Consider the following 25,791-nt stretch of genomic DNA (forward strand, 5'->3'; position numbering starts at 1 on the left):
TGGGTGCATCACACTCGATTCTCCAGTGGGCGGTCATGGAGGGACACTCGGAGAATCTGACGCAAACGGCCCATTTGGGAGACCTCGAGCTTGTTGAGGTTGTGTTTGAGGGTGACCCAGGGCTCGGATCAGTAGAGAAGAATGGGCAATACCAGTGAGCAGTACAGGCGGATTTTGGTGATGAGGGTGACGTTTGTCTTTTTCCAGATACACCATCGTAAGGAGGGGAATGCCGCCGCCGCTTGACCGATTCTTGAGTACATTTCCGCTGTAGATGCCACTTTTCTTGCATCAGAGAGCCGAGGTCTTTGAATTCCCGCAGTTGTTCGATTTGCACGGTGGCTGCATAAGGTCTTCTCAGTTACCAGCTTTCAATCTAACAGAGCATCTTTGGGATGTAGCAGAATGGGAGATTAACATCATAAATGTGTAGCCGACAAATCTGCAACAGTGCGACACTACCACCCTGGTGCTAATAAGGTGTAACTAATAAAGTGTCCAGCGAGTGTATGTTTTCCTAATACTCACAACATAGACCTTTAGTCTTTCCAGCTGTTGGTTGTCAGATGTTGTATTTCAAAACATATTCCAAGTGTGTAGAACTATTCGGCCGATAGGAACATTATCCATTTTGCTCATAAAGACAAGTGCAACTAATGACAGCTCAAGCTGTAGACAGCTGTGCTGAGTCATAGGCCAAAATGTCTAAAAAGATTTGCAAATTTTAACAAAGAATGACAAATGCTCATTCAAATGAGCACAAGCAGCAGTTCTGAAGGATGTGACATGTTGTTTAGATGACTGTCATTCGAGAACTGAGCCAAAGCAACCGAGAAAGAAAAACAGATGACAAAGACTTTTTCTTCATAGCAGTTTATTTATAACAGTCATTTATGGAAACATATTTCCATGGTCGAGTGCAATATTCATAGACAGGGATAACTACACAACTCCCTGCCTCAAACAAATCAACCCCAGCCCCATATTGCATTCAGTGAGATGTATTAAAATAAATAACCATAGCTCTTCCATTGGTTTTCACACTCAGGGTGAAATACACATTATGATTGCCTTCATCATTCATTCTCACAGGCCGGGTACCTTCCACTTCATTGAGTGAATAATATTGCATCATTGGTGCAGCTTCGAGCTACAGCTAGAGAAACTTCACTGGTCAAAGACACAGCTTTCCCCCTCCCCCCTCACATGCAAACGGACACTGTGGAACAAGAACTGAAGTTAGATCCTTCAGAAAACAGCTGACAACACCTCTGTCTACTCTAAGAATTACTTTTTGGGGAAGTTTTGGAAGCACTGGATTTGCTTTACACAACATTACATAAGAAAAGCACCAAACCTTTTTGGTGAAAGGATATACCACGTTACACGTTAACATATACATGTGCAAACAAGTTTAAAGCATGATTAAGTGACATACATAAATACACGAAGCACGTTTCCAGGCAAACCCCACTTTAACAACATGAAAATGGACTCTCCTGCTGTACTGGGGATCGGATAAATAACGGATGATGTGCATGAACATTACGATAAGCTTTGCCACATCCGAATGCATGCAGTTGTGGATCACTCACACCTCGGGTTAATAAGAGGTAGATTCACAGAGCACAAAACCAGGGAAAGCTTTTTTTTGTTTTGTTTTTTAGGAGACAGAAAAACATCAAACTAGAAAAACAAACCTCACAGCTATACATCTTGTATTGCATACTCGAGCTGTGTTTAAAACGAGCCTGTAGCATAGTTTTATGTTGCTCTAACAGCACTTTTAGCCTGTTAGACTGTGCTAGTGTATGGCTTTGGCTTGCATTATTTCTTTTATAATAATATGTTGTATATCCAGCAATATTAAGTTACATACTTAAAGAAGAATATATATATATATTGACACAGTTATTGGTAATTAATCCTCTTCCATTTCTGCTACAGCAGCATGCAGTGAAGCTCAATGCTCTGAGCTTTACTGCTCAAAGGTAAGCTGACTTTGATTCCTATTAACATGTCAAGTAATATGAAATAAAAGTATGAAACTAAATGAGTATAGTCACTTGATTACATCCAGACACATCTACACAAACTAGGAACCTTTTACTTTTTTGGTGATAAACGCAGCTGAACATTCTCAAAACACCCTACCATACAAACATACATAAGACAACCCTGGATAAATTCTAGTGCAATATATTTAAAGCTAACATAATATTGGTGGAATGCCAGGGGTGTGCATACATATACCTGTACTGCACTGATAGGTATAGAGAGATTGAAAAGGAGCGACTTGGGGAAAGCTGTGGCCCGCATTGGACTTGCAGGTGTGGTGTTGAGTTATCTAACACTCTGTGACATGTGCAGAGGGGTCAGCATCTCTTCAAAAATGGCTCCCTTGACATTGGACCCTCTCAGGTTAGCTTCTTGTAGATCGCAGCCAGATAGATCACAGTTCTGGACAGGAGAAAAAAAACAAAACAAAAAAAAACCCAATAAAAATTCCTAAGTAATGAGGCGAGCCTTACCGTCTTTGGCCTGTGCTGTTAACACTGTGTGGATTGTGACAGATCGACCGGCTTCTTGTAAGTTTAGTGAAGCTTTTAATCATTTACAAATGTGCTTCAGGTCAGTGTCTATTTGCTCCACAATCATTCGAAAAGCACAAAGTTTGAGATCTTCAAGTTAAAATGAACATAAAATGGAGAAAGAGTGATAAATTAAACCTGTTTTTGCATGTCATCTAGTTTTAAGATTTCAGGAAACATAAAAAACAAACAAACAAACAAACAAAAACGTGGGACTTTGCTTTTCGCGAGCTGCATCACATATTGGGAATTTTATTCAGATTCGCAGTGTCATTATTTCTGCTCCTGATTTTGATGTCATAAACAAAACCTGCCACCTGAGCCCACTTTATTCTGTGCTTTTAAAGATAATCCTTGACTCACCTCGAGATCTGTCCCTGCTAAAGTAGCTCCCCGCAGATTACAGTTCTTCAGCTTTGCATTTTTGAGAGTGGCCACACGCAAGTTGATACCGGTCATTTGGCTTCCTTCCATGTCGACTCCTTTCAGGTTAGCGCCTGATTTAAAGAAAAAAATAAAAATGATAATAATAAAAATCGTACAGTTAAAACAAAAACAAAAAATAAAAACGAAATTAAGGCTGCCTCCTTTTTCATCAGAAAAGCTTTTAAAGATTACCTTCCAGGTTGGCCTTCAGTCCAGATGGATCTTCAAAATTGCATCCTTTGAGAGAAGCTCCCTCAGCATTGGAACACAGCATCTTCACCCCTTGTAAGTTAGCACCCTGCAACCAGCAGAGCAAAGAGCAAAAGTTTTTATGATAGTCTGACCTAACCTCTACAAATTATTAATGAAAAGATTATGGAGAAAAAAAGTGCCGTTTTTTTTTAAATAAGCTGAATGTGAGAGGAAGATTTGTAGCAGTATCTTTAAGATATTAAAGAACAGAGTAGTCCTTTTTTCTACACAAGTGAGGGGGCAGCAGATAGAGACCAAAAATCCTAAGACAAGTACATTTTTGCATCACCACAAGGCCAACATTTAAAAAACATAACAAACAAAAAAATAGCACATTAAGATACACGGAAGGAGGAAGCATTTACAGACGTGAATGGATATGTATAAGATTTAGCCTGAACAACACCAGAGCCGCCACGCTTACATCCAGGTTGGCTCCAGAGAGATCAGCCCGCTCCAGATTGGAGCAGCACAGGTTGGCATGTGTCAGATTGCAGCGGCTGAGGTTAGCCATCTTGAAATTGATGTAGCGCAGGTCAAGTCGGGACAGATCGGCGCCACTGAAATTGAGTCCCTAGAAACATTAAGAGCAATAGGGTCAAGTATAAATTTGATCAGATGATATGAGAGTGAATTAAAACGGTTTCATCTAACCGTACCTGACAGCGGAGCTCTGACTTGGTCGGTGTTGCCAAAAGAAAACGGACAAACTCTTTGCGGGAAATAGGAGAGTGGTCCTCGGGTGGCTGCGAGTTCTGTTTAAAAAGAAAGCATGCAAGGGAGAGATCACATTTTTAACAACCATGTTTCCAAAGAAGCAGAGGTGATATGTAAAAATCAAAATTCTCAGTTAAATTTGGGCTTTCAGTGAGTTCCAAATGACTCCATACTTTCTGCATTTACAAAGACAGGTTATAATTCTGATAATAAAATATTAATGTTAAAACAAATTTTTTTTTATAAATAATTGAAAAATATATTCCGATATTTAATTTCCCAAAAAACTGTGGGGGGGAAAAAAGCAATCACGTGGCAGATCATAATATCAAAAAAAGTTAATTGACAACAGCTCATTAGCATAAATGGGTATTTATCCATTCCACTGCACACAATGGACAAGACCAAAAACTTGTATTGTTGTGTTTTAGTAGTAACACAGACATGGACTCAGGAACACGTCTGAAAACAAATGACGGTAAACTGTTTCCAGGTGCACCCATAAATGGAGCGTCAATACGGAGAGAAATAATAGGATTAGCCGGCTTATTAAGAGCACAGCTCAAAGTCAGCATGTGTGGTGGAGGTGCATTAATGCACATGGCATGGGTAACTAGCACATTTGTGAACGCACCATTTAAGATGAATGGTATACACAATTTGACGTGACATATTCTACTTCCCAGTTGATTTGTTTCCTTTTCAAGGAAAGCCTCTACACCATTCATGTAAGACAATGCCAACCACATTCTATGGCAGCTGTGACTCAGGAGGTAGAGCAGGTCGTATATCAGTCGGAGCAGTGGTCCCAAACCTTTTTTGCACCACGGACCAGTTTAATGTCAGACAATATTTTCACAGACCGGCCTTTAAGGTGTCGCAGATAAATACAACAAAATAAAATGATACAGACAAAAACTGTGGCATTATGTAAATATAATAGTAAATTCAGCTGTGTAATTGTGTAACTTTATTAGCAGCATCCTCCTGAAATGCGCCAACAACATTGAGAGTAACATCCTCCTCTCTGCTTCTTGATGCTCTCTGGTTGCTATAGTAACACGTAAATATTTCCTTCAAAATAAGACACACGACTACAACACGGGAAAAGACCCAGGGAAACCGACTTAACGATAAAAACCATACATTTCACACCCGAGCCTCAACTCTCGCGGCACGGTACCAAACGACTCACGGACCGCTACTGGGCCACGGACCGGTAGCGGTCCGTGGCCCGGGTGTTGGGGACGGCTGAGTCAGAGGATTGATTCCCCAGCCGGGGGTAGTTGGGCAAGATACTCAACCTCGATTTGCTCCTAATGCAACCATTGGTGTGAGTATAAATGCTAGACAAAACGCTTGGGTGTAAGAAGAAAAAAAAGAAGTGGTTTTATAGATATATGTGTAACGGGTGAATGTGGCTTGTAGTTATAAGCACTCTGCATGCTCAGTTACAGTTTACCAGCTTCACATATCAACATGGCTGCATAATAAAAAGCATCTGAATGTGAAGCAGGCATGGACTGAAAGACTAAAAACAAAAACATGCACAAAAAGTACAACAATTGCTTTCCCAGAGTGTTGTTTCTTTAAAAAAAAGAAAAAAATAACATTACAGTCATCAAATTCAAAATGAGTATGCAATTTTAATACTTCTTGTTTTTTTTTTTTCTTCTTTGTACTGTTCTCTATCAAATATCGGGTTTAACTGGTTTACAAATTACTTCAGTTTGTTTTTATTAACATTTTTAACAGCATAAAACGTGATTTTATTGTAAACTAGCTTTTTGACTTCCGCATTAAAAACTACCTTGATCGCTACTTCAAGCTGTTCAGCAAGCTGCTCAATTCCAAAGAAGCGAGCCTCCTCGAGGACACCTGGAAAACATTCAGGAGATTGCTACATATCCCTCCATTTTTTTTAACATTTTAGACATTAGATCACTTGCATGCAGGTAGACCTCATCATTTAGGAATAACATTTTTAAAAGAAGGAAAAAAAAGAAAAAGAAGAAAGGTTACCTCGTATATTTATGCCTTCATTGATAATGAGCTGACCGTGTCTCAAGTAGTTGAGAATAGGCTCAAAGTACTCAGGGCTGCGGTCAATGAGGTAAGCCCCATGCTCGTCCTGTTTGTTTCCCCACACATCTGAAAACAGACACAACACAGAGCTTGACGAAACTTACTCAATAACATGGCTGAATAAGAACTGAAATGCTCATTGATCAGCTGGTCTCAGTACCCTTCTCTCGAAACATGTGAGCGAGCATACTCTCCGGCTCCTTGCTGACCAAGGTGCTCCTGATTATAAAAGAAGATGCATTCAGCAACCAGAGAACAGAGAAACAACGAATGAGATATGGCATGAAAGCTGAATTTAAAGCGCAAATACCTGGTGGTGGTGAAAAGACGGCCACCAATGTTAAGGGTTAGCCAGTCAGTGTGAGCTGCCAGCGGATCTGATGTAATCTTGGCTTCATTTTGAGGGTCTGTGATAATAAAGTGAAGGAAGACAACAGAGACATTGAAACCTTTGGACACTCTGACAGTGGATGAGACTCCAGCAGCAGACATGCCAGCACTCACCAATAAATGGATCTCCTTCTGACACATACAGCACGTCGTCATCTCTGGGAGAGGCACAGACGCACATGTCAGAAACATAATGTAGAGAGGAGACCTTCAAATTTGTTGTCACAGCTGAGCTTACCTTATAAGGGCAATGTCATCAATGAGACCACCCTTTCCATTGTACAAACAGGAGGCTTTGATTCCTAACTTATTGCTTGCTACAGATAGTAAGTCAGACAAGGTTCCGTATACTGCTACAACCTAAAGAGAGGGGGGAAAAACGATGGATTAAGGACTGAAAGCAAAAGGGTCACTCCAGCCTAACATACACATGACATAAATGACTCACGGTGGAAATGGTGATTGACCTTAAAGTTCAACGGTAGTTTATTTGTGGAAAAAAAATGTAATAAAGTCAGAGATTAACCCTGTCATCATATGAGTACATGATGTGGCGTTTGAGTATCAGCAGTTAGCAGTGCATCCTGAAACACCTTAGGTACGTACAGTGGAAAAAGCCAGTCATTCTGCGGCCCAAGCTCTCACACTATTACCCACCTTGCCATTTTTACATGTCCCGTTAACAAATAACGTGACTCTTCTCATTCTTCACGCGCTATGGCTGAAGGTCTAGTAAGGCTAAAATAATAGGACAATGACGTATCCTTTCCCAGCTACTCTCCTTTTCGTGTGCCGAAACAAATGAAGCTGACTAGCTTGCTGCATCAGACAACAACACGAGACAAAAGATGCCTTCACAGCTGTCGGGAAAACTAGATATTTTTTGCAAGTGTAACTTGGAGGAATACTTATAGGCACAGCTGAACTTGGGAGTGTTATTATTATATTTAAAAAGCTCAATGTGTTTTCTATTGAGTCAACTGTATTAATTTATTGGATCTGTGCTGTTGTCAAGCATTAAATAGAGCTGATGGTGTGATATGTATAAGTTTCAAACAGCATACGTAATTTTTGATGCTTATAAAATGATAGTGCAAGCGTGAGCAGTTGCAGTCGCTGTAGAAGTGCATCACTGATAATAATTATGTCACCGCAGGTCAAAGTTAACCGCGGCCGCTAATTTGCCTAAACAAATCCATTAATGTAACGCTACCAAATCTGAGAGCATCTGAAGGGGCCTGTAAACAGCTCTGTAATTGGCTGAGAGGCTTCTACGTAAGCACGTTTCGTGCGTAAGTTATTTGTAGCGCTAGCGTTTAGCCATCCTGAAGGTTTTCGTTTCGTGTGAAGAAAAGCGCCACTCATTCGCATCGCATCAGCCTTTATCTTATTTCAAATGTAACATCTCAACTTGTCATCGGGCCAAACATTCATTGGTTCACTAACAGCATTTTTGCGGCTTGTTTGTCGCGACGTAGTCCTGTTGGTGGTGGTAATGCGCCACAGAGCAGCCCAACAATAGCAGTAGAAGAAGAACAGTGTTACTGTCAACAGAGTAATCTTTGACAGCATTTCTGTAACTATAAACTTGCGTTCACCTTCAGGTTTGAATGTTTTCATTTATCGCGTTTTTAAGAAATGTCTGACAGACAGCATTGTTTGTGCTGCTCTCATCCCGTCTCCTCTGCTGGTGTTTACCAGACGCTGTACGAAATGGATTTTGAACGAGGTTTGCATTCACCTTTCAGGCATGTGGTGACTGAGTTAAACCGCACTGCTATCAAATATGTAGACTAGGCCAAGCAATACTATTTTGTTCTGATTTGAAAGATGTGTCAGTGAAGTAGGGTGCTGTGCGTCCTGTGCAGGTATCTGGTCTGCTGCAATGAATGGAGACTTGGAGCGGGTAAAGTACTTAGTGCAGAAGGGGACAGACCCTAATTTGAGAGACTCAGCTGGATACACCGCTCTGGTCAGTTTACAGAAGACACGTTTGGCTGCACAGCATGAGCTCATGTACCTAATGTACCCATGTACCTAAACTTGTAATTTACTAATGCTGTTTTCCTTTTTAGCACTATGGAAGCCGCAGTGGTCATCTCTGTGTGTGCAAGTTTCTTCTTGAGAACGGTGCCTGTGCGTCTCCGCAGACGCCAGGCGGGGCCACGCCGCTCCATCGATCATCTTACTGCGGTCATCTGAATGTGGTAAGACTCCTTCTGCAACACAGAGCAGATCCAGCACTCTGTGATGATGATGGCATGTCCCCTTTACACAAGGTACAGAATTTCCAGCAATAACACAGCCATTCTGCTGAGATATAATCATTTAACTTGTGTCTGCATCTTTTACTCTCTTACATGGTTGAGCAGGCTGCAGAAGGGGGCCACGAAGAGGTCTGTCAGCTCCTTGTTGAGCACTGCCCAGCACTCCGCAGCCAGATGAACAAGAGGCTCCAGCTACCCTACCAGCTGGCACAGCAGGGAGACCTGCAGGAGCTCTTAAAACCCCCCTGTTGATGGCAGATGCACTGAACCTGAGGCATGCTGTGTTACTAAGATCACACGAATGATCGCCCACATTTTCCTTAGCAAGCATCAGCATTCATGTTTGGAAGAGAAAGTTACAGCTGTTGATGAGAACTGAGACATGGTGAGGAAATGGATTCGGAAGTGGGAAGAATCAATCGAACACGCCCACCTTTTGAGCTGAAGTGCTCTTGGTGGCTTAATGTTAAGATAACTGGTGGTGCATTATAAGCTTTGATGTGTATTTGTGGAATTAAGTTTGTATCCAGACTCCTACGTTTGGCACAAGACCCAAAACAGTCACACAACTTAGCAACAGCAAGACAAGGACAACATGCCAGTGCAGAGTACAGAGATCATTTGAAAGGTGCAATGATGTCACAGAACTTGAACACGGAGTGCAGCTTTTAAAAGCTCACAGAGGAAACCCCTTGTGAGTGTTACACAATAGTACGAGTCACCTGTTACAGTCACAATATCAGTTTTTATAATTGGCTCTGTTGAGCATATGGCATGTGTTTCTATTAAAACTGTACGCCAACTTCTCGCCTGTTTTTGGGTCGCTTTTATCTAAAAGTGATCCTTGTTGAACTTTTAAACTCTTAACAGTAGGGGGAGCTGTTGTCCTAAAAGGGCTGGACACTTTCCCTGGGACACCATCTGAATTAGATGGCAACAAGCACAAAGTGACCTCATTCAATCCTCCCAGCACATTGCTGGAGAACTAAACAGCGTAACTGTGAGAAAGAGGGAAATCTGTTACAGCTGATAGCAAGACATCACAGAAGGACTCTAGTGTCCAGGCAGTTTATGTTTATGCAGCTGTACTGCTGATATATTAGTGAACTAATTCCACCAGGTTTTTTTCTGGTTTCTGGTCATTTAAAAAACAAAACATGGGCCAGCTTAAAAAGGGTAAATGGACTGGTACGTATGTCACACTTTTTTACCCAAACTGTGCCTTCAGAGTGTTGTTCACAACAAGCCACATTCACCCATTCCTACAGCACTTTATTCTGTGTATTTAAGTGCTTTCTAACTATAAGGCTCACAATGGATGGCAATTTGGGTTTCGGTATGTTTCCAGGGATAATTTAACACATGAGCTGGAGGTGCTGGGACTCGAACCACAGAACCAATTGGCCGACTTGACCTCCTGAGCCACAGTGGGATGTTCGTTGTTTCTACTTTACTAGTTTTACGACTGTATTTGAGGAAGCTTGTGGAACCTTCTGCTTCTGGTGCAAAGCATTAACACTTTTCTGCACCGAGATGTTGTTAGTTGTGAGTCTCAGGATTTCAGAATTAAGTTAAACCATATGAGTGTCTCACATTCTTAACGGTCTGCTGATTTTTAGCATGTAACTTTTAACAAAAAAAATAGCAATTATTAGCTGTTTTTGTTTGTTTTGTACTGAGATTACTTGTTCATTTTTAAGTAATCAGACACAGGTCACATGACTGAAGGAGGCCCGGAGGTGAAAAACCTATGGAAGTATTTCCTTATACTGAAACAGATGGAAATACTTGTGTGACCATTATCTCACATACTTACTTATTCAAAGCATGTACAATAAGTAACACATGCACATAGGAGAGATACATTTTCCTCTCAGCCTCCTACAGATGTGTGGGTATTAGTGCGGTCTGCACAGATACAAACCCATGACAGAAACCTCTCTCTGCAGTCTGAGGAACTTTCATTGGGTCCGCTGGTGGGTGGTGTTTCCAAACTACCTTCAAACCACATCCATGCCGTGACTGGAGGGGTGCCAGGCCACATCTGGAGCTGATTGCAGCTGACGCCACACAGCACAGGGAGATAGGGTGTTGAGGGGTAGATGGGGTAGGATTGGGGGTATTTTAACTCCGAGAGCTAAGCCAAGAGAGCTGTTTATGCTCAGTGACAAGTTCCTCCTTGCACACAGCTGAGGAACTGTATCTGGGATAACCCGCTTTGATTGCCACATGTCTATAATAGCAGGGTGGTTGGCTCGCCTTTTTTCCCCCCTTTTTTCTTTCTTGTCTGAATGGCATTATGGAGGGGAAAAAAGCACATTCTGCTCTTTGAGTTGAACCAGTAATTTTGACTGGCACACAGACTGTCGGACCCACCCACAGCACCCTGTGATTGCTCCCCTGCCAGGCTGTATGGAACACAATCAGAGTTGATGGTGATGCAGATTTGGTAGCAGTGAGTGAGCTAATGAAAACCCTCTGTGTCACTTGATAAAACTGGAGGAAACCTTAAGGGCCTTGGTCTTTAATTTTTCATGACCTGGTTTGAGTTTGAGAGTTGTTTATGTGAGAAAAAATCTGGCCTGCATGAGTGAAAATCAAATGCTTGGTCAAGAAAGACCCATTTTTTGCCACACACTTTAAAAATCTCTTTGAAGCATCTGTGCTGCTTCATTTTTCTCAGATTTTTTATGTTAAAGCAAAGGAAGAATGCAGCATGATTTTAACGGCTGTTTTCTGAGAGGCTTCGCATAGTGTGAGGACTTGGGAAGGACTCCACAAGATGAGGAATTTGGACTGCAGCTCTGTTTAGCGAGATTTATTTGGAAAGCAATGAAACTTCCTGGCCCTGGAACCCACTTCCACCATAATGAGCCCAAGTTAAACCAGGACTGGATGTTATTTTCCTCAGAAATAGAAGGTGGTCTGTGTGAAGGATTTAAAGTTGGTGTTGGGAACTTTTTAGTCTAAGTATTGAGAGCAAATACTCCTCTGTGTATTTTTCTACAGATTGAGAATAATGTTAAAGCTGTAAAAAGTAGTGGTTTCAGTGGTTATATAAATATTATTTTTAATGTTTTTATTTAGATTTCTGTTTTCACAGATAAAAAAGGTCATCTAGTCCTTATCTTTCCTGTGTTCAGCTGAACAAAAATAATGCTATTCTCTTGCCTCGCAGCTGCCCTGGCAGAGCCGGACCTGTCTGAGCTATCCCAAAGTAATCAGGTAAATGGCTGGCAGATGGGCACACATTAGGAGGTGCAGTACCAGAGTCTGGCATGGAAGACAGCTCCATGTTATCTGTTGTGTGTCGCGGAGGTAGGCGTGTGGATGTTGGTTCAGGGGGCGTGTGTAATCAAATATATGGGAGCTGTTCCTCTGAGATGCTGCATAATCCAATTTAGGTCCACTCCCACTTCAAAGAAGCATGTTGTCTGCTGGTTGATGTGATGTTGCAGATCCTACGCTTTCACTTTCCAGGTCAGCGGGTGATCAGATCCATGAGTCCAGAGGCTGCAGCTTAGCTCTTCCAGGCAGTCAGCTCAGTGACCATGGGAAATGTCAGGGTTATCAGGTGATCACCATGTGACACATGCTTGCTAGCTTTTTATTTCTATCTGCAGGCCAGGTTTTTTCAACCACATCATAGATCAGATAGTCATTTTAACATAGGACATGTTAGCAGTGTTTTGGACTAAAATGGAGCTCTCACATCTGGACAATGTCAAAACTTCCTTGAGTAATTGTGTGCAGTGAACTGTGATTTTTGTGTTATTGTCTGATTTTTTTTCTTCTTTTTTATTCCCGGATGTTTTTTCTTTTGACTCTGGGATGGATGGTTAAATTTCTTTTTATTGATTATGGAGATGTAATCTTCTCAAAAGCATGGCCAGTGAAACAACCCTTAAGCTGTTTCCATATGAGTCAGAGGACAATTAATGAAGCTTGTTGGATCATATATCAAGGTTCTATCATAGCAGACTGTTTTGGGAAACCATATTGTAGTATATCACCTGCCAAATCTACAAATGAGCTCTGTGAATATGCGGTATATGATTTTTTTCCCTTTCCAGCATGTTCTTCATTTGCACATGTTGGCTTGCTGTTGGCTCAGTGGAGGTCTATTTTCCATTATTTTTTTTCAGTTATGTTCAGTTTTATTTTTATAGTGCCAAATCACAACGACAGTCACTTCAAGGTGCTTTATATTGTAAAGCTTTGAGTAAGCATTTGGCAACAGTGGGAAGGAAAAACTCCCTTTTAACAGGAAGAGACTTCTGGCAGAACCAGACTTATGGTGTAAGTCATCTGCTGAGACCAGTTGGAGGTGAGGTGAGGGAGACGGGACAGAAGGAACACTGTCAAAAAAGAGACAGAGTTTCAAAGCTCATTAAACTATTTAAGTTTTAAGCCTAATCTTAAAAATAGAGGGTGTCTGTCTCCCAAATCCAAACTGGGCACAGAAGAGGGGCCTGAAAGTTGAAGGCTGCCTCCCATTCTACTTTTAAATATCTTAGGAAGAACGAGTAAGCATGCAGTCATAGAGCAAAGTGCTCTTATGGGGTGATATGGTACGATGAGGTCTTTAACATAAGACAAGGCCTGATTATTCAAGACCTTGAATGTGAAAAGAAAGATTTTAAAATTGATTATGGATTTACCAGGGAGCCAATGAAGAGAAGCAAATACAGGAGAAAAATGCTCTCTGTGTCAAGTCCCTGTCAGTACTCTCGTTGCAGCATTTTGGGTCAACTGAAGGCTTTTCAGGGAGTTTTTAAGACATCCTGGTAATAACGAATTGTAGTAGTCCAGCCTAGAAGTAATAAATGCATAATGTAGTTTTTCAATATCACTTTGAGACAGAATGTTTCTTATTTTAGAGATACTGAGTCAATGCAATAAGACATAGTTGTATAATATGTACACTGTAAAATAAATCCTGATCCAAAATGACTCCAATATTCCTCACGGTGTTACAGGAGGCCAAGGTAATGCCCTCCACTGGTTAGAAACCATGTTTCTAAGGTTTTTAGGGGCAAGTACAACAACCTCAATTTTACCTGAATTTAGAAGCAGGAAACTAGTGGTTATCTATGTGTTTTAAGACATTGCTGTAGTTGAAATAATTGGTTTGTGTCACAGTGGAATGGCATATGGCATGGCCTTCTGATGCTGTTGATTATCTCCTTCTTGGTTCATTGTGTTGCTCAGAGATGCTCTTCTGCATACCTTGGTTGCAATGAGTGGTTGATTGATTTACTGTTGTTTTCCTATCAGCTCAAAGCACTCTGCTCCTTTGACTTCTGGCATCAGCAAGGCAGTTTCATCTTGGGAACTGCCACTCACGGGATATTTTCTGTTTTGGACCATTCTATGTAAACCCTAGAGATAGTTGAGTGTAAAAATCCTGGTAAATCAGCAGTTTCTGAAATACTCAGCCCAACCTGTCTGGCACCAGCAGCCATAGCACACTCAAAATCACTTAAAAAAATTATTATAATTTCTTTAAGTAAATTTCCATGGAAATTATGTTTACTATCCTTTCAAATGAGGAACTTTATTCATAATTAAGCAGCATTGCTAATTATAGAAGCCCTTAGAGGACTTAATTAAAATTATAATGAGATCTGAAAAAAATGACAAGGTTAACTCTACAATAGAGCTACAGTTTCCCACATATGTTGTGGATTAACCTTTCAGTTTTCAAGTTTACATTATTATTTTAATTAAGTTCCTTGTAAACCCTATTTTTATGTAAATCAGTTCAGAACAGAAGAGCAGAGGCAAATGGTTGTGTTTAGTGGGGATCATCAGTCACAGCTAAAGCAATGGAACTGGCACATCATTTATTAAGCACCTCTCTACAATACCAAACAGCAAAAAAAGGAGTCCCAGTGGTGGTGACAACACTTCCTTTCAGTGTGAATGACCAGGGAACGCAACACCGAGCTGCACGTGTAATTGAACAAGATGGTTACGCTGATGAACTAAGACTCACAGAGGCACGCCGTTCCTCTGTCAGCAGGTGCCCTCCACACACTAACCCATTCATATGTGCATTCCTGTCTCTCTGCTCGCAGCCCAGCAGGTTCCTCCTGGCCACTCAGGACAGGGGCTGACACACACAAAGGGTCTTCAATCTGCCTCAGACAACAGCCAACATAAAGGCCCGGAAAGCCACAACAGCATTATGTCAAAGAGCTGGCTGGGGGTGGTGAGTATGAGCTTGGGGGGCCCTGTGTAGAACAGGGGCAATGCTGACGGATGGATGAGGGCTGGACACAAGGCGCTGTAGTGGAAGGCCCGGCTGAGGTTTTTGTGCATAAAGGAGGATATTTGTACTCGCCCGGTAACAATGGAATGCAAACACAAAAAGCGAGGACAATAAAGCCCCACTTTGGGGGCGATGAAGAAGCTGCTAGGCAAATCATCATGCAAAGCACTGATATTATTCACTCAGAGGATTGCATGACTCTGTGTTTGTCCACATGCTGATGTGCGGCTTAGCCTGCCTTCAGTTTGCTTTTGCATAGGGTATTCCCGGCTTTAACAGTGTCCGGAACATTTCCTTACGCTGAAAAGAATTGAGGAGTGATCAGAAATGCCCCACCTCATCTCGGAACAAACTGTGTTTGGTCTGAGCTTTTGTCAGCTGCATCTAGGATAAACTGACTTCAAAACACACACAGTCCTGGCCCTACCTCAGATAATAACTAATTTACATTATCTCCTCCTTTGTGAACAGCTTGTGAGAATTTCCTCATAGATTAAAAAAAACTGAGATGTGTAAATCTTAATAAAAAAATAAAAAACCCATCATAAAGGATATGTCGTCATTTTATGGCATGTGTGTGTTTAATCTGGATGGTGAGCTCGCCTATATTTATTGGGCTACTGTGGCATGTACACAACACTGAGACTCGTTAATGATTAACGAGGCTTCTTTCAAATCAGCCCCACGTAAGAGTTCTGCTTTCATTCTTTTATGTGGTGCAGGGAGGTATATAGACAGAAAGCCTCTCCTACAGTGCTGTAAACAATCAAACACCATCTTTTATTAGTTTCTAGTTCTATTTCCATTTTTGTCTCCTCCAAACCACCTCAGCTCACCCTGGGCTCGGCGTTTTCAACTCCTCTCCTCTAGTGAGTGGAAAAGAATAAAAGCAACCAAATGCATAAATGCTCACCATATGCTATGAATTCTGCCGAGGCCGTCCTGTCCCGTGTTAAACTTATTTTTCTTTAAATCACTCACAGCCTTGTGTACATCTCAGGGGAATTCTTTATCAGCGACACAAAAACCAATGCCTATAAACTATCTGCTTCCAGACTGCTGTTGCATCAAAGATCTTCTGGCTCGTGTTTTGATGCTGAAATCCTAAGATGTGGTCTGATGGCAGCACGTGCATGTCTAACTCTCACTATTAGTTACTCTCATAAACATGCTCGGTGTTTCTCTGGTATGTAATGCAGTCGTCAGACTTACGCTCCATCTGTTTTATAGTTAGCAGATCTCTTTGAAGTCGGAAGCTAATTTGAGCTCAAAGTGCATTTGTCAAAAGAATTTTAAAAAAGTTTAGAAATAATAAAAGTAAGAGTGTCTGCTGGTAATATGAAGCTGCTGTGTCTCTTTTGATATTAAAGTCAGTCATTACTTAAAGGAACAGTTGCTTTCATGAGAAGATGGAAACAACTCTGATGCCCGTATAGCTACAACCTAGCAGGTACACTCCTAAAGATCTCGTTTTTCCTTTGTATAAATTACCAAGGTGTGAAAATATTTGATTACTGATTGTTTTGATTATTCCAAACACATTAAGTCTGCTAAATGGCCTCCAGTCCCCTGATTGATGCCACTTATCAAACTCAACCCAGTTTGTTATGGAGACAGGCTGCATTCAAATGTTGCACATGTGGATTAAAGCTCCTGCGATCCTCCACACAGACTGTGATGTGTGACATCAAAAGACAGTTCATGAAAACGGAACATTTCAAACTAATCTTTTCACAAGTGACAAACATTGGGTTAACACCAACAATGAGGTGTACTGTCTGGATATTGGATTGAGATCTGGTGACTGTGGAGGCCATTTGAGTACACTGAACTCATTTTCATGTTTAAGACACAGGTTTGAGATAATCAAAGTTTTGTGACATAGTGTTGCTGGAAGCAGAAGATGGGTACACATCTTATTTGCACGTAATCCTGACCCTACCATCCAAATGTTGCAGCAGAAATAGAGATTCATCAGACCTGGAAATGTTTTCCAATCTTTTGTTGCCTCATTGTGGTGAGCCTGTATGAACTGTAGCCTCAGTTTCCACCTGGTGCGCTATTTTGCTGCTGTAGTCTATCTGATTCACTTTACATGTCTGTAGTTGTGATCTCTTCTTGCACCTTCTGTCCTTCACCTAAAATTTGAACTGTAATAACAGACTCAAGAAAGAAAGCCTACATCCTTTAAAACCATGCCAAGATCCTCCTCAGTGTTACAATCAGTCCAACGGCTATAAGATAATGTTTGCTTTAACTCCAGAGCATAGGTAGTAAAATAGCAGAGAAGCAGAAGTACAGAGCCTTTGTATGAGGTGGGGTTTTTTTGTTTGTTTTTTAGCACTGAAATTGAAAAACAGATCTTAGGTCTCAAAGAAAAGATTAATTATAAAGTCATTAATTTCTTTTTAAAATGCCCTTAAACTGAAACAAGAATAACATTGCATGTAAGAGGCTAGCACATGTTGAAACACAAATCTGTTTCTTTGTCATCCCATTCTTTAATCTAGCTACGAAGCTGGGCTTCATGTGTCTCAGCAGCTTTAGTCGTCAATCATTTGTCAATTGTGATGTGAAATCAAAGACCACATGAGCTCTTTGGATATGAACTATGTGTTTGATCGGGGAGAACAAACTTTGCGTTTGTGCTGAGTTAGCAGACACATTTGAAATTCTGATGCTCTTTGAAATTCTGCCAAAGCATATGATCCCAGCACAATAAAGCTATTTTATAGTTTCCCCGAACAGGAAGTTGATGAAAGTGCTTGTTTTCTCTTGCTGAATTAGTATTCATGCTTGTTGTGTGAAATCCTGCAAGTTCTCTGTTCAAGAGCTCATGCTAAAGCCCACATTCAGCCAGCGAAAAACTGAGTAACCTTTCCCATTCCACCTCTACAATACAACTTGTGCTGGTGTGGTGTCACCACAGATTTTGTTATGCTTTTCAAGTACATTTAATTTTAAGGTGTACACCAAGTGCTCAGCCTTTTACACTGTTAATGTCACATGGGAAGCGTAGTGCTAAAGTACAGTCAGTGTACAATCAATGCAAAGTCTCTCGTGGCTGTCAACCGGGCGTTTTTCATACATATTTCTAATAATATTTAATGTTTGTCATGTATTATTATATTGTTGGAATTAACTCTTTATTTTATTTAATCAATTGAGGTACTTAAACTGCAACACAGAAGTACTGTAGACGGTGTATCGCTTGTGTCTTGTCTCCAGCTGTGCAATGCAAAGAGCGCAGTATGGGAGTTGGTGCTGCTGTGGAAGGCAGCGAGAGCCGGGAATCGACCAGACCTAATTGTCCTGCATCAAGATGAAAAGTAACTACCAGAATTCCGTCTATTTGACTTTCAAAATTAAAGTTGAATGACGTTTTTGGGAGGCTTTTTAATGCGCAGAAACCTAGCATAAACGTTGAACGAAGATATGTAGAGAATATAAGCTGAACATGTCATGTGAAAAAAGTGAATGACTCAATAAAATCCACAATTTTTCCAGGTGAAGACAAGGTGCGCCCCCCCCCCCCCCCCCCCCCACACACACACACACAAATGCATTGAAGCTCAGCTAAAAGTCTAGGTATAAGCGTAGTCAAAGCTATGCATAGTACCTGCCCTGAACATAACAACGTGACGTTTGCTCCCCGCTGTTGCTGCACTAGCACCCCGCTCCCAACTCCTCTTTTTATCATTTCTAAGAGGTCTCAAAGGGGGTCTTAGTCGACCTTCCTGGGTAATAACCAGCAGTAATAACGATCCCTGTTTAGTGTAGTCCAGTAAATGTACCCAGCACATCTTTTTGATACCAGTACCAAGCAACCGCATCTACTTTATGTGAAACGTTGCCGCTTTGGGCTTTTAGTTTCTCAACAGCAGACCGGAAGTTCTTAGTGTACTGTGTGCAGTTTTGACAATGTTCCGGAGGATACGCATATTCTCTGATTTAAGGGGGGAGGTGTGGAACTGCTCGGACTCTCGTTGTTTAGCCGTACCTCTCCGCCGGGAACGGTCGAAATACTTTCTAGGATTGATTTAAGCGCCGTTCTTTTGTATAAAAATAAATATATGTATAAGACTGGAGGATATTTCGTGTTCGGATATTGTGTTAGAGCGAGTTGAACAACTTTAGGACAGTTTTCTGAAGTGGGGAGACTGAATTTCATCGCAAGCGAAGCCTTTTGGGATAAAGGGACTGCTGGAAACTGCTGCATAGCCTGCGCTCTCGTAGTTTCTTCGGACGTGTTTACCCAGGTAAGAAAGGGAGAAAAGACGTTAGAAGTTAAAACTTCACAATTTAACACCATTTAAGAAGTTTTTCCGCTCAATTGATTATCTTTCTCTCTCTCTTTCTTCTTTTTTTTAGTTGAACTTTTTTCCCCTTCTTCTGTCGGAAAGTTTGTTTAAAAGAAGAAGAAGGGCGCAAAATATGCGCAAACCTGTTAGCTAAACGTCGAGCTTCGTTAGTGGGATAAGTCTGGATAAACAGTTTTCGGGGAGGTTTTCCTCCATCCAATCTCAGCTCATGAGTCTTCCTTATCTCACCGAGGCTGGCTGTTTCACGGCTCCCCGCCAGTAAGGTGAGCTGGTCGTTTTATTCCTTCACTCCTTGATTTAGCTTCATTTTACTACTTGTTTACGTGCTAAAAGGGGGGCTTAGCTGTTGTTTGCTATTGCGCTGTTTTAACGTTATTGGAGGACCCTGAGTGGAAGTTAATTAAAGAACTGGGCAAGCAGACATTTAACCACATGTTACACTTGAGTAAATGGTCTTTGGGCAACAATTTAGTGTTTTGTGTTTTGTTTTTTGTAGGCATGTTTCTCTTTGGTTTTCATGGGGTGCGACACCCACAAAATCTCCAACCATGCTTTAAAATGTGAGAGTACAAGCGTTAAAAGAGCCAAAACGTTGCCTAGAGGCCTTCTAAAACTGGTTTGGGTTTCTGTCTACAGCCACAGCAGGCGCCTTTAATCACATTAGATAAGTTTCTTGGATAAATTCTAACTACATCAAGGAGAACCCTTAAAAAAACAACAACAGCAAATGCTCAAACTACATGTGATGCTATTATTCCTATTTAACGCGTCGAGTTTGGTTTAGCGGATACATCATAACACTTCAGTGTAATCTCCAACATTTGTTTGTTTCTTTCCTTTATTGAAAAAAGGTGTGACTTATTTAGAAATGTTGTTTGATTACTTTTTGTTTTATTTCATTTTTTTAAATTTTAAGGTTTTGCCCGTCATTACTTTTTCTGTCATGAAGGCTGGATCTGAAGGGGCCAATTAGATGCAGCGTGGTGCTCGAAATGTTATAAAAGCAGAGGGAGAAGATGGATGGTTTAGTCCACAGGGACTTCACCAGGGTGGAAAAGTTTTTTGTTTTTTTGTTTTTTTCCAGAGCCCTTTAATTTACTAGGCTGCTGCTCTCCCTGGCAGAATTATTGTCACCTGAGCTGTATGTTTGTATTTGCCATAAATAAATTTGGTTGAGGGATTGCAGTGTTTACCTTGAAACATTTTTTTTTTAAACAGTGACTTGCTCAACATCTTGTGTGGAATCTGTTGTACTCATGCTGCCATGGTTAGGAGTTTTGTTTCTTAAAATGTGTGTATGTGGAGGGGGTGGCAGAGAAGATAAACAGTCACACATACTGAGCAGCCCTGAGAAGCAGTTTGGGTTAAAGTGTTAACCAAATGGCAGTATCAGATTCAAATGGTCTTTACTTTTGACTGTAATCTCGTGACACCTGATCTCTCGCCATGGTGGAGAACCTGTGAGTCAGATTGCATGGCTGCACAGAAAATGACGACGACGACGACGACGACGACAGCAAAAAAAAGGCAGTCTGTGTTTTTGTGAAAACGGTAGCTTTAGGGTAATGGTCTGATGCTCGTCTTCCCCTGAATTGACTGGAAGTGCACACTAAACTGGAAGGGGGGCTACAGAATTTGGGAGCTGAGGAATTTTCTGCATGGATGGACAGTGAAATGTAATTATGGTGTGGGTCATGTTTTTAGGTTTGCCTGAAACCTTTGTCTTAATATAATGAGAAAAGCTGTCTCGTGTGTGTTTTTAATTTGTTTAGTGTAAGTTCTCTCTGCGCTGCCAGTGTTCAGGGAAATGCTTTTATCTTTTAAGAGTGGATAAATCAGTTGGTGAACAAACATTTGGATATGTGCCTTTTCTGTAATGCCAGTTCTCTGGCTGTATTTATTTCCCAAGCAGTCCTTGTTTACAAGCTAAATGTCTTTCTGCACTCCTTTTGAATTTTGGCCTCAAAAGGTATAAAAACTGGTTATTGAATTAAAAGGACCTATGTAAAACCAAATTATTAGACAAGTACTGGTCTTTGCGTGTCAGTTAAATGCTGCTACTACCAAAGAGTGGAGATTTGCATTTCAATCTTGATGTAAGATTTTAAAAAGATGTTTATACACTTTCATCCACCCCAACTATTAGGCGAGTTTTAGTTGCAACAGTACAGGACTTTAGTGTTTGAGAGTTAGTTATTTGATAGGTGTTTTCTTCATTTAGCCCATTGTGCCATCATTAAGACGGAGTTCTTCATTTTTATTTATTAAATGGGGGAATAATTGACATGAATACACTCAATGTGTTCAAATCAACTTTATTTTTACCTGGAAATGATAATTTCTTCATTTTCAAATGTAAATGACATGGGCTGCTTTTTTCTTTTTTCTTTGTAGACAAATGTCATGTTTTTCATTCTAGTGTGCACTCTAATATGTAACTAGCTCTTTTAAAATATTCACATACCAGATACAAAGTTTATTATTTGTGCTATTTATAAAATATAGTACCAGATGAATTGAAAAAGCACAAAATTGATGGATGAAATTTTTCAAAGGAGGAAAAAAAAATGAGGTGGCATATTTTCCTATTGAGTAATAAACTGAAAATGGTGACTTTGAGTCATTATTGTCAGGCTGCCAGTGTGTGGTTCAGTCTCAAATCGCAAGTTCAAGACCAGCATGCCTTCGGTGTGCGTAGTAAGACAGTGCATGTCTGACTAGTGCTCCCAAGGGCGCGGACTATGACAAAGTGTCCTGTCACACTTTGAAAAAGCGATTTCCTCCTCCTTCCAAATATTGTCGTAGTGACGAGGGGGCTGGGGAACATGGTCGGCTGCTTGTTGCGGTTCCTTCTGTCCGGCAGCAGAAGCATTTTCTTGGAGGCATCCCAAACACTGACTCACAGCTTGGAGTAGAGATGACCAAGCTTCTTTATCCCTCTTGGACCCCCCCTGACCCAGCTCAGCTGCTGGAACACTAGGCCATTCTTGGAAAGTGAAATTGAATTGGTTTTAGGAGAACACAATGACTGCTTCAGTCAGGGAACACTCATACAAGTGATTACCCCTTAAAGAAAATCACAGCTGCTTCTGTGCTGGACTTTGTGAAAATATTAACCAAGCTTCTTTTTCTCTTTTTTCATCTCTTTGTGTTTTTACAGAACGATTGGTTTTTAAAGTTGGCAAAGTCTGTCACCCAAGTCTTGTCTTTGACACTTATTAGCAGGTTATGCGAGCAAATTGCTGTAGCGGGTGTCATTCCGGGTTTGGGAAATAAAACCAACTGTTGGGTGATAGATCTTCTGTTTCCCTCTCTGGAAATGATGGCCTGACAGTCTTTCTCAATGAGGGTGTCACATAACAGGCTGTAGTATGTTGGATCTTTTTTTCTTCTTCTCCCTTTTGTCTTTAACAAATTCTGTGAAGCAGATTATGAGCAAGTGTTAATCTGTGTGGCCAGATGCTGCAGAGGCAATGATTTAAGCAGATGTGCATAAAGGGGGTACAATACAAGCACCTAAAATGACAAACCTTGCTATGTTGTTGTCGGGGTGCAATGACAATCTTTAAGATTTCAAGACTTAAATTGCTACTTCGAATTGAAAACATCAAAGGCATTACATTCCTGTGAACTGAGCATGACACATCCAACATTTAAGTTATCAGTGGGAGTCTGGAGCACTGCAGTTTCTTATCATGGTTTTCTGCAAGCAGGCCTAAATACTGAATTATCTACCTCAAACCTCTTAAACATACAGAATATTCTCTACTTTTTTTTTTTTTTTTTTTTTTTTCTTTGTGGTCATGGAAATTCCTTGTCAACAAACATTTAATGTGTTATTTTGCTGTTCTCACATCAGGTTTTGCTAGTTCAGTTTAGCTTCCTGAATTGTTTTACACTGAAATATCTTGGACAATGAACTGATTTTGATACATTTAAAATAAATAAATATTATTACTGAGAACAAACTTGTGAAGAGTTAAAGCTTGATAATGTCATAAATTTATATATGTATTTAATTATTATTAATTTTATTTTTTTAAGCTGTGGACTGTGGATGCACTGCTGCTGATGTCCCAAACACCTGAATGGAGTTCCAGTCGCACAAAAGCCAACAGTCGTAGCTCCCTCAGCAGGATGCTGATGAGGCCAAGTATACTTCTGTTTCTGGCTTTATTTGCTCAAGTTTTAAGGACCCAGTGCCGGCCTGCCAGCACTGATGAAGGTAAGATGCCTTACTAAATTAAAGCTAGTTAGTCTTGGGTTTTCTGAAGTTCTGGGTGTAGTATTATTAAAGATTGTGTAACTGTTTGAACTTTATGAACTTATTAAGTGTGACTTTTCCTGACTCTTGGCTTGAGAAGCAGTTCATTGATAAGCCAAAGCTTTGTTCTTTGTACAGGAATGTAATCCTAACACACTCCAGACTTTTGTGAAGCCTGTCCTTTACAGCGTCAGTGCTCCCTCACCACCCCCATTTGCCTGAGTTTGAGTTGTTTAATCGCTCTCTACTGCGTCATGTGTAATACAACTGTTTCTTACTAATTTATTACTAATGCCTTTTTCTGCCTATTCAAACCAGTTCCTTCAATGTTTTTAGAAGTGGATTCACAAAAAAAAATCTTACACACCACACTTAAAATGGCACACACAAAAACAATCTAAACTGGAAACTATTACCATGAGACTTTCTGTGAAGAATTTAGCCCAGTCTTGCGGTTACACAAGCTCTGTTCTGAAAAGGGGAAAGAGGCACTGAAATCAAATCCTTAAAAATGTGTTTCTTGGACACAGTCCAGCGGTGTAATAGCTGCCTCGACTTGTGGGTAAATGGGTTTGGATGTTTACACTCTGAAGTCGGAAGTAGAGAGCAGCAAAAGAATATGATAAAGCCTAGCATTATAATGGAAGTAATTACGCACAAGGGTCTCTTTGGGGTTTTAAGCCCTAAAATAAACCTGGTGTTTCTATGTTTAAGCTAGCAATGGGACAGTGAGGACTAAATGACTTCCATCTGTATTCCAAGGGCAGCTCTACTACCTAGCAGTCCTCCTTTGTAATGAAAAGGTATTTGTTGTCACTGAAAGAGGAGTTAACTGCCAGGGAACTATAAATTAGCCTGTTTTTGAAAAAAGATGCTATGCTACATGAAACCCTTAAGGATGGGCTTTTGGGGAGCATGTTTTTCTTCCAAGGTGAGCCATAAATTTCCACCAGGGTGTGGGGGGTTTGTCTTTCATTTACACTCCACCCATTCTTGATCACCAAATGGCCAGGTACTATCTATGCACCGCATTGCTTCTCCTCTTGCTCACCCACTGACTTTTGCTTGGGTTTCCCCCCCCGTTTCCCTGCTGGGTTAGGGATGGCTTCAGCTGTCGACGAACAATCACAGCAGAGGCATTTGGTTGCATTCCTTTTGTCTGGGGTGGAGAAACAAAATAGTTATATGGAAATGTTCTGTTTTTTTTTTTTTTTTTTTTTTTTTTTTTATTTGTTTTGTTTTTTTTAAATGTATGCTCCATTGTTTGTCTTATTGTGTTTTGCTGGGTGTTGTTCACATAAGAATAGAGTATTCCCTGAACAAACTAAGTTCCTTGAATTTCTCAGGAGGTCATGTGAAGGACTTAAACTTTCCTTCATTTTGAGCACTTGAAGCAACTTTTACTGTTTTGTTTATGTTTTTACACCATCTTTAAAATCATTTGGATCTTATGTTTGTTTAATTGCTCTCTTTCTGACAGTTCACTGTCTGGAAGTTATGTCTTTCTCTGTGGATTTGTTTGACTCCATCTTGTGCTGTCTGTCAGAGTAGAAAAGCACTGACTCTTTAGCTTTTATAAACCAGAGCTGCCACAGTCTTGAGTAAGACTCTTTTCAGACAGAAATGAAAGCCCAGAGGAGCAAAGCTCTGCTGACGCTAGAGTAAGACTAAAGACCAGTTTTCGTGTGAAGTCGCTTTGCATTCATATCAGACTTTTTAGGTATTCTGTTGAGACTGCTGTTCACACAGGAAGTTTAAGGCTACTTTCACACTTGGCACCATTTTCAGTTGAATGTGTATATTTTGTTTGTTAAATAAAGAGCACTTGTACTGTTTCAGAAATGATCTGGCTCCATACTAAGAAGCCTCAAAAAGATCACGTGGTTGTTCATGTACATGCCTCTTGCTCATATAGACAATAGTAGCATGGTCAAATGCTGGATTTAAACAGCACAACAGCCACTAGCATACACTAATCCTGCCAGGCTTTGCCATCCATGTGTCATTAACCAATTTAGGTTGGTTTAGAAACTTGCCAATTACAACTAACATCAATAAAGCTGTGTTGGAAAAAATTAAACCTGTACTAACATTTACAAAATGTTCTGACTAAAAGTATACCTTCATTCAGCTTTCTTCCATAGAGCACTGCTGTGTGTAATGCAAATAAATTTAGGATGGTGTGATTTACCGGGGAAAATAA

At 40.6% G+C, this 25,791-nt stretch overlaps 3 protein-coding genes across 6 annotated transcripts in view; 2 read left to right on the forward strand and 1 right to left on the reverse strand.

The window, feature by feature from the left end:
• Positions 1-857: 857 nt before the first annotated feature.
• On the reverse strand, positions 858-7,289 carry kctd9a (potassium channel tetramerization domain containing 9a). The gene is made up of 12 exons (XM_080894502.1): positions 7,119-7,289; positions 6,700-6,821; positions 6,576-6,619; positions 6,382-6,478; positions 6,232-6,290; positions 6,009-6,137; positions 5,797-5,864; positions 3,929-4,024; positions 3,694-3,843; positions 3,210-3,315; positions 2,955-3,088; positions 858-2,460 (listed from the first exon to the last, which is right to left on the reverse strand). The coding sequence occupies exons 1-12, from the start codon at positions 7,164-7,166 to the stop codon at positions 2,344-2,346; spliced, it is 1,170 nt and encodes a 389-aa protein (XP_080750628.1). The 5' UTR covers positions 7,167-7,289; the 3' UTR covers positions 858-2,343.
• Positions 7,290-7,773: 484 nt separating this feature from the next.
• On the forward strand, positions 7,774-15,538 carry ankrd39 (ankyrin repeat domain 39). Of its 2 annotated transcripts, none has more exons than XM_080894503.1 (4): positions 7,774-8,190; positions 8,330-8,433; positions 8,537-8,740; positions 8,834-15,538. In XM_080894503.1, the coding sequence occupies exons 1-4, from the start codon at positions 8,100-8,102 to the stop codon at positions 8,978-8,980; spliced, it is 546 nt and encodes a 181-aa protein (XP_080750629.1). In that variant the 5' UTR covers positions 7,774-8,099; the 3' UTR covers positions 8,981-15,538. The 2 variants fall into 2 exon arrangements, with proteins under 2 accessions (XP_080750629.1, XP_080750630.1); XM_080894504.1 differs by having other exon boundaries at positions 8,537-8,668.
• Positions 15,539-18,948: 3,410 nt separating this feature from the next.
• The window catches only part of fgfr1a (fibroblast growth factor receptor 1a), a 28,806-nt gene continuing 21,963 nt past the window's right edge, over positions 18,949-25,791 (forward strand). For all 3 annotated transcript variants that reach the window (XM_080893753.1, XM_080893754.1, XM_080893755.1), the window contains exons 1-3: positions 18,949-19,261; positions 19,374-19,587; positions 23,369-23,549. In XM_080893753.1, the coding sequence (XP_080749879.1) occupies positions 23,396-23,549 (154 nt within the window). In that variant the 5' untranslated portion in view covers positions 18,949-19,261; positions 19,374-19,587; positions 23,369-23,395. The remainder of the gene's footprint in view (positions 19,262-19,373; positions 19,588-23,368; positions 23,550-25,791) is intronic.

This window comes from Rhamphochromis sp. 'chilingali' (assembly GCF_963969265.1).
Source record: "Rhamphochromis sp. 'chilingali' genome assembly, chromosome: 10".
Lineage (NCBI taxonomy): Eukaryota > Metazoa > Chordata > Actinopteri > Cichliformes > Cichlidae > Rhamphochromis > Rhamphochromis sp. 'chilingali'.

Bases quoted from the DNA above. Each gene is read 5' to 3' on its own strand.
- kctd9a (XM_080894502.1), bottom strand. From the start codon at position 7,166: ATGAGAAGAGTCACGTTATTTGTTAACGGGACATGTAAAAATGGCAAG. The intron at 6,620-6,699 runs GTAAGCTCAGCT...TGCCTCTCCCAG, and splicing joins GATGACATTGCCCTTATAAG to AGATGACGACGTGCTGTATG. The intron at 3,316-3,693 runs GTAAGCGTGGCG...TGCTGGTTGCAG, and splicing joins TCTCTGGAGCCAACCTGGAT to GGTGCTAACTTACAAGGGGT.
- ankrd39 (XM_080894503.1), top strand. From the start codon at position 8,100: ATGTCTGACAGACAGCATTGTTTGTGCTGCTCTCATCCCGTCTCCTCT. The intron at 8,191-8,329 runs GTTTGCATTCAC...CGTCCTGTGCAG, and splicing joins CGAAATGGATTTTGAACGAG to GTATCTGGTCTGCTGCAATG. The intron at 8,434-8,536 runs GTCAGTTTACAG...TTTCCTTTTTAG, and splicing joins CAGCTGGATACACCGCTCTG to CACTATGGAAGCCGCAGTGG.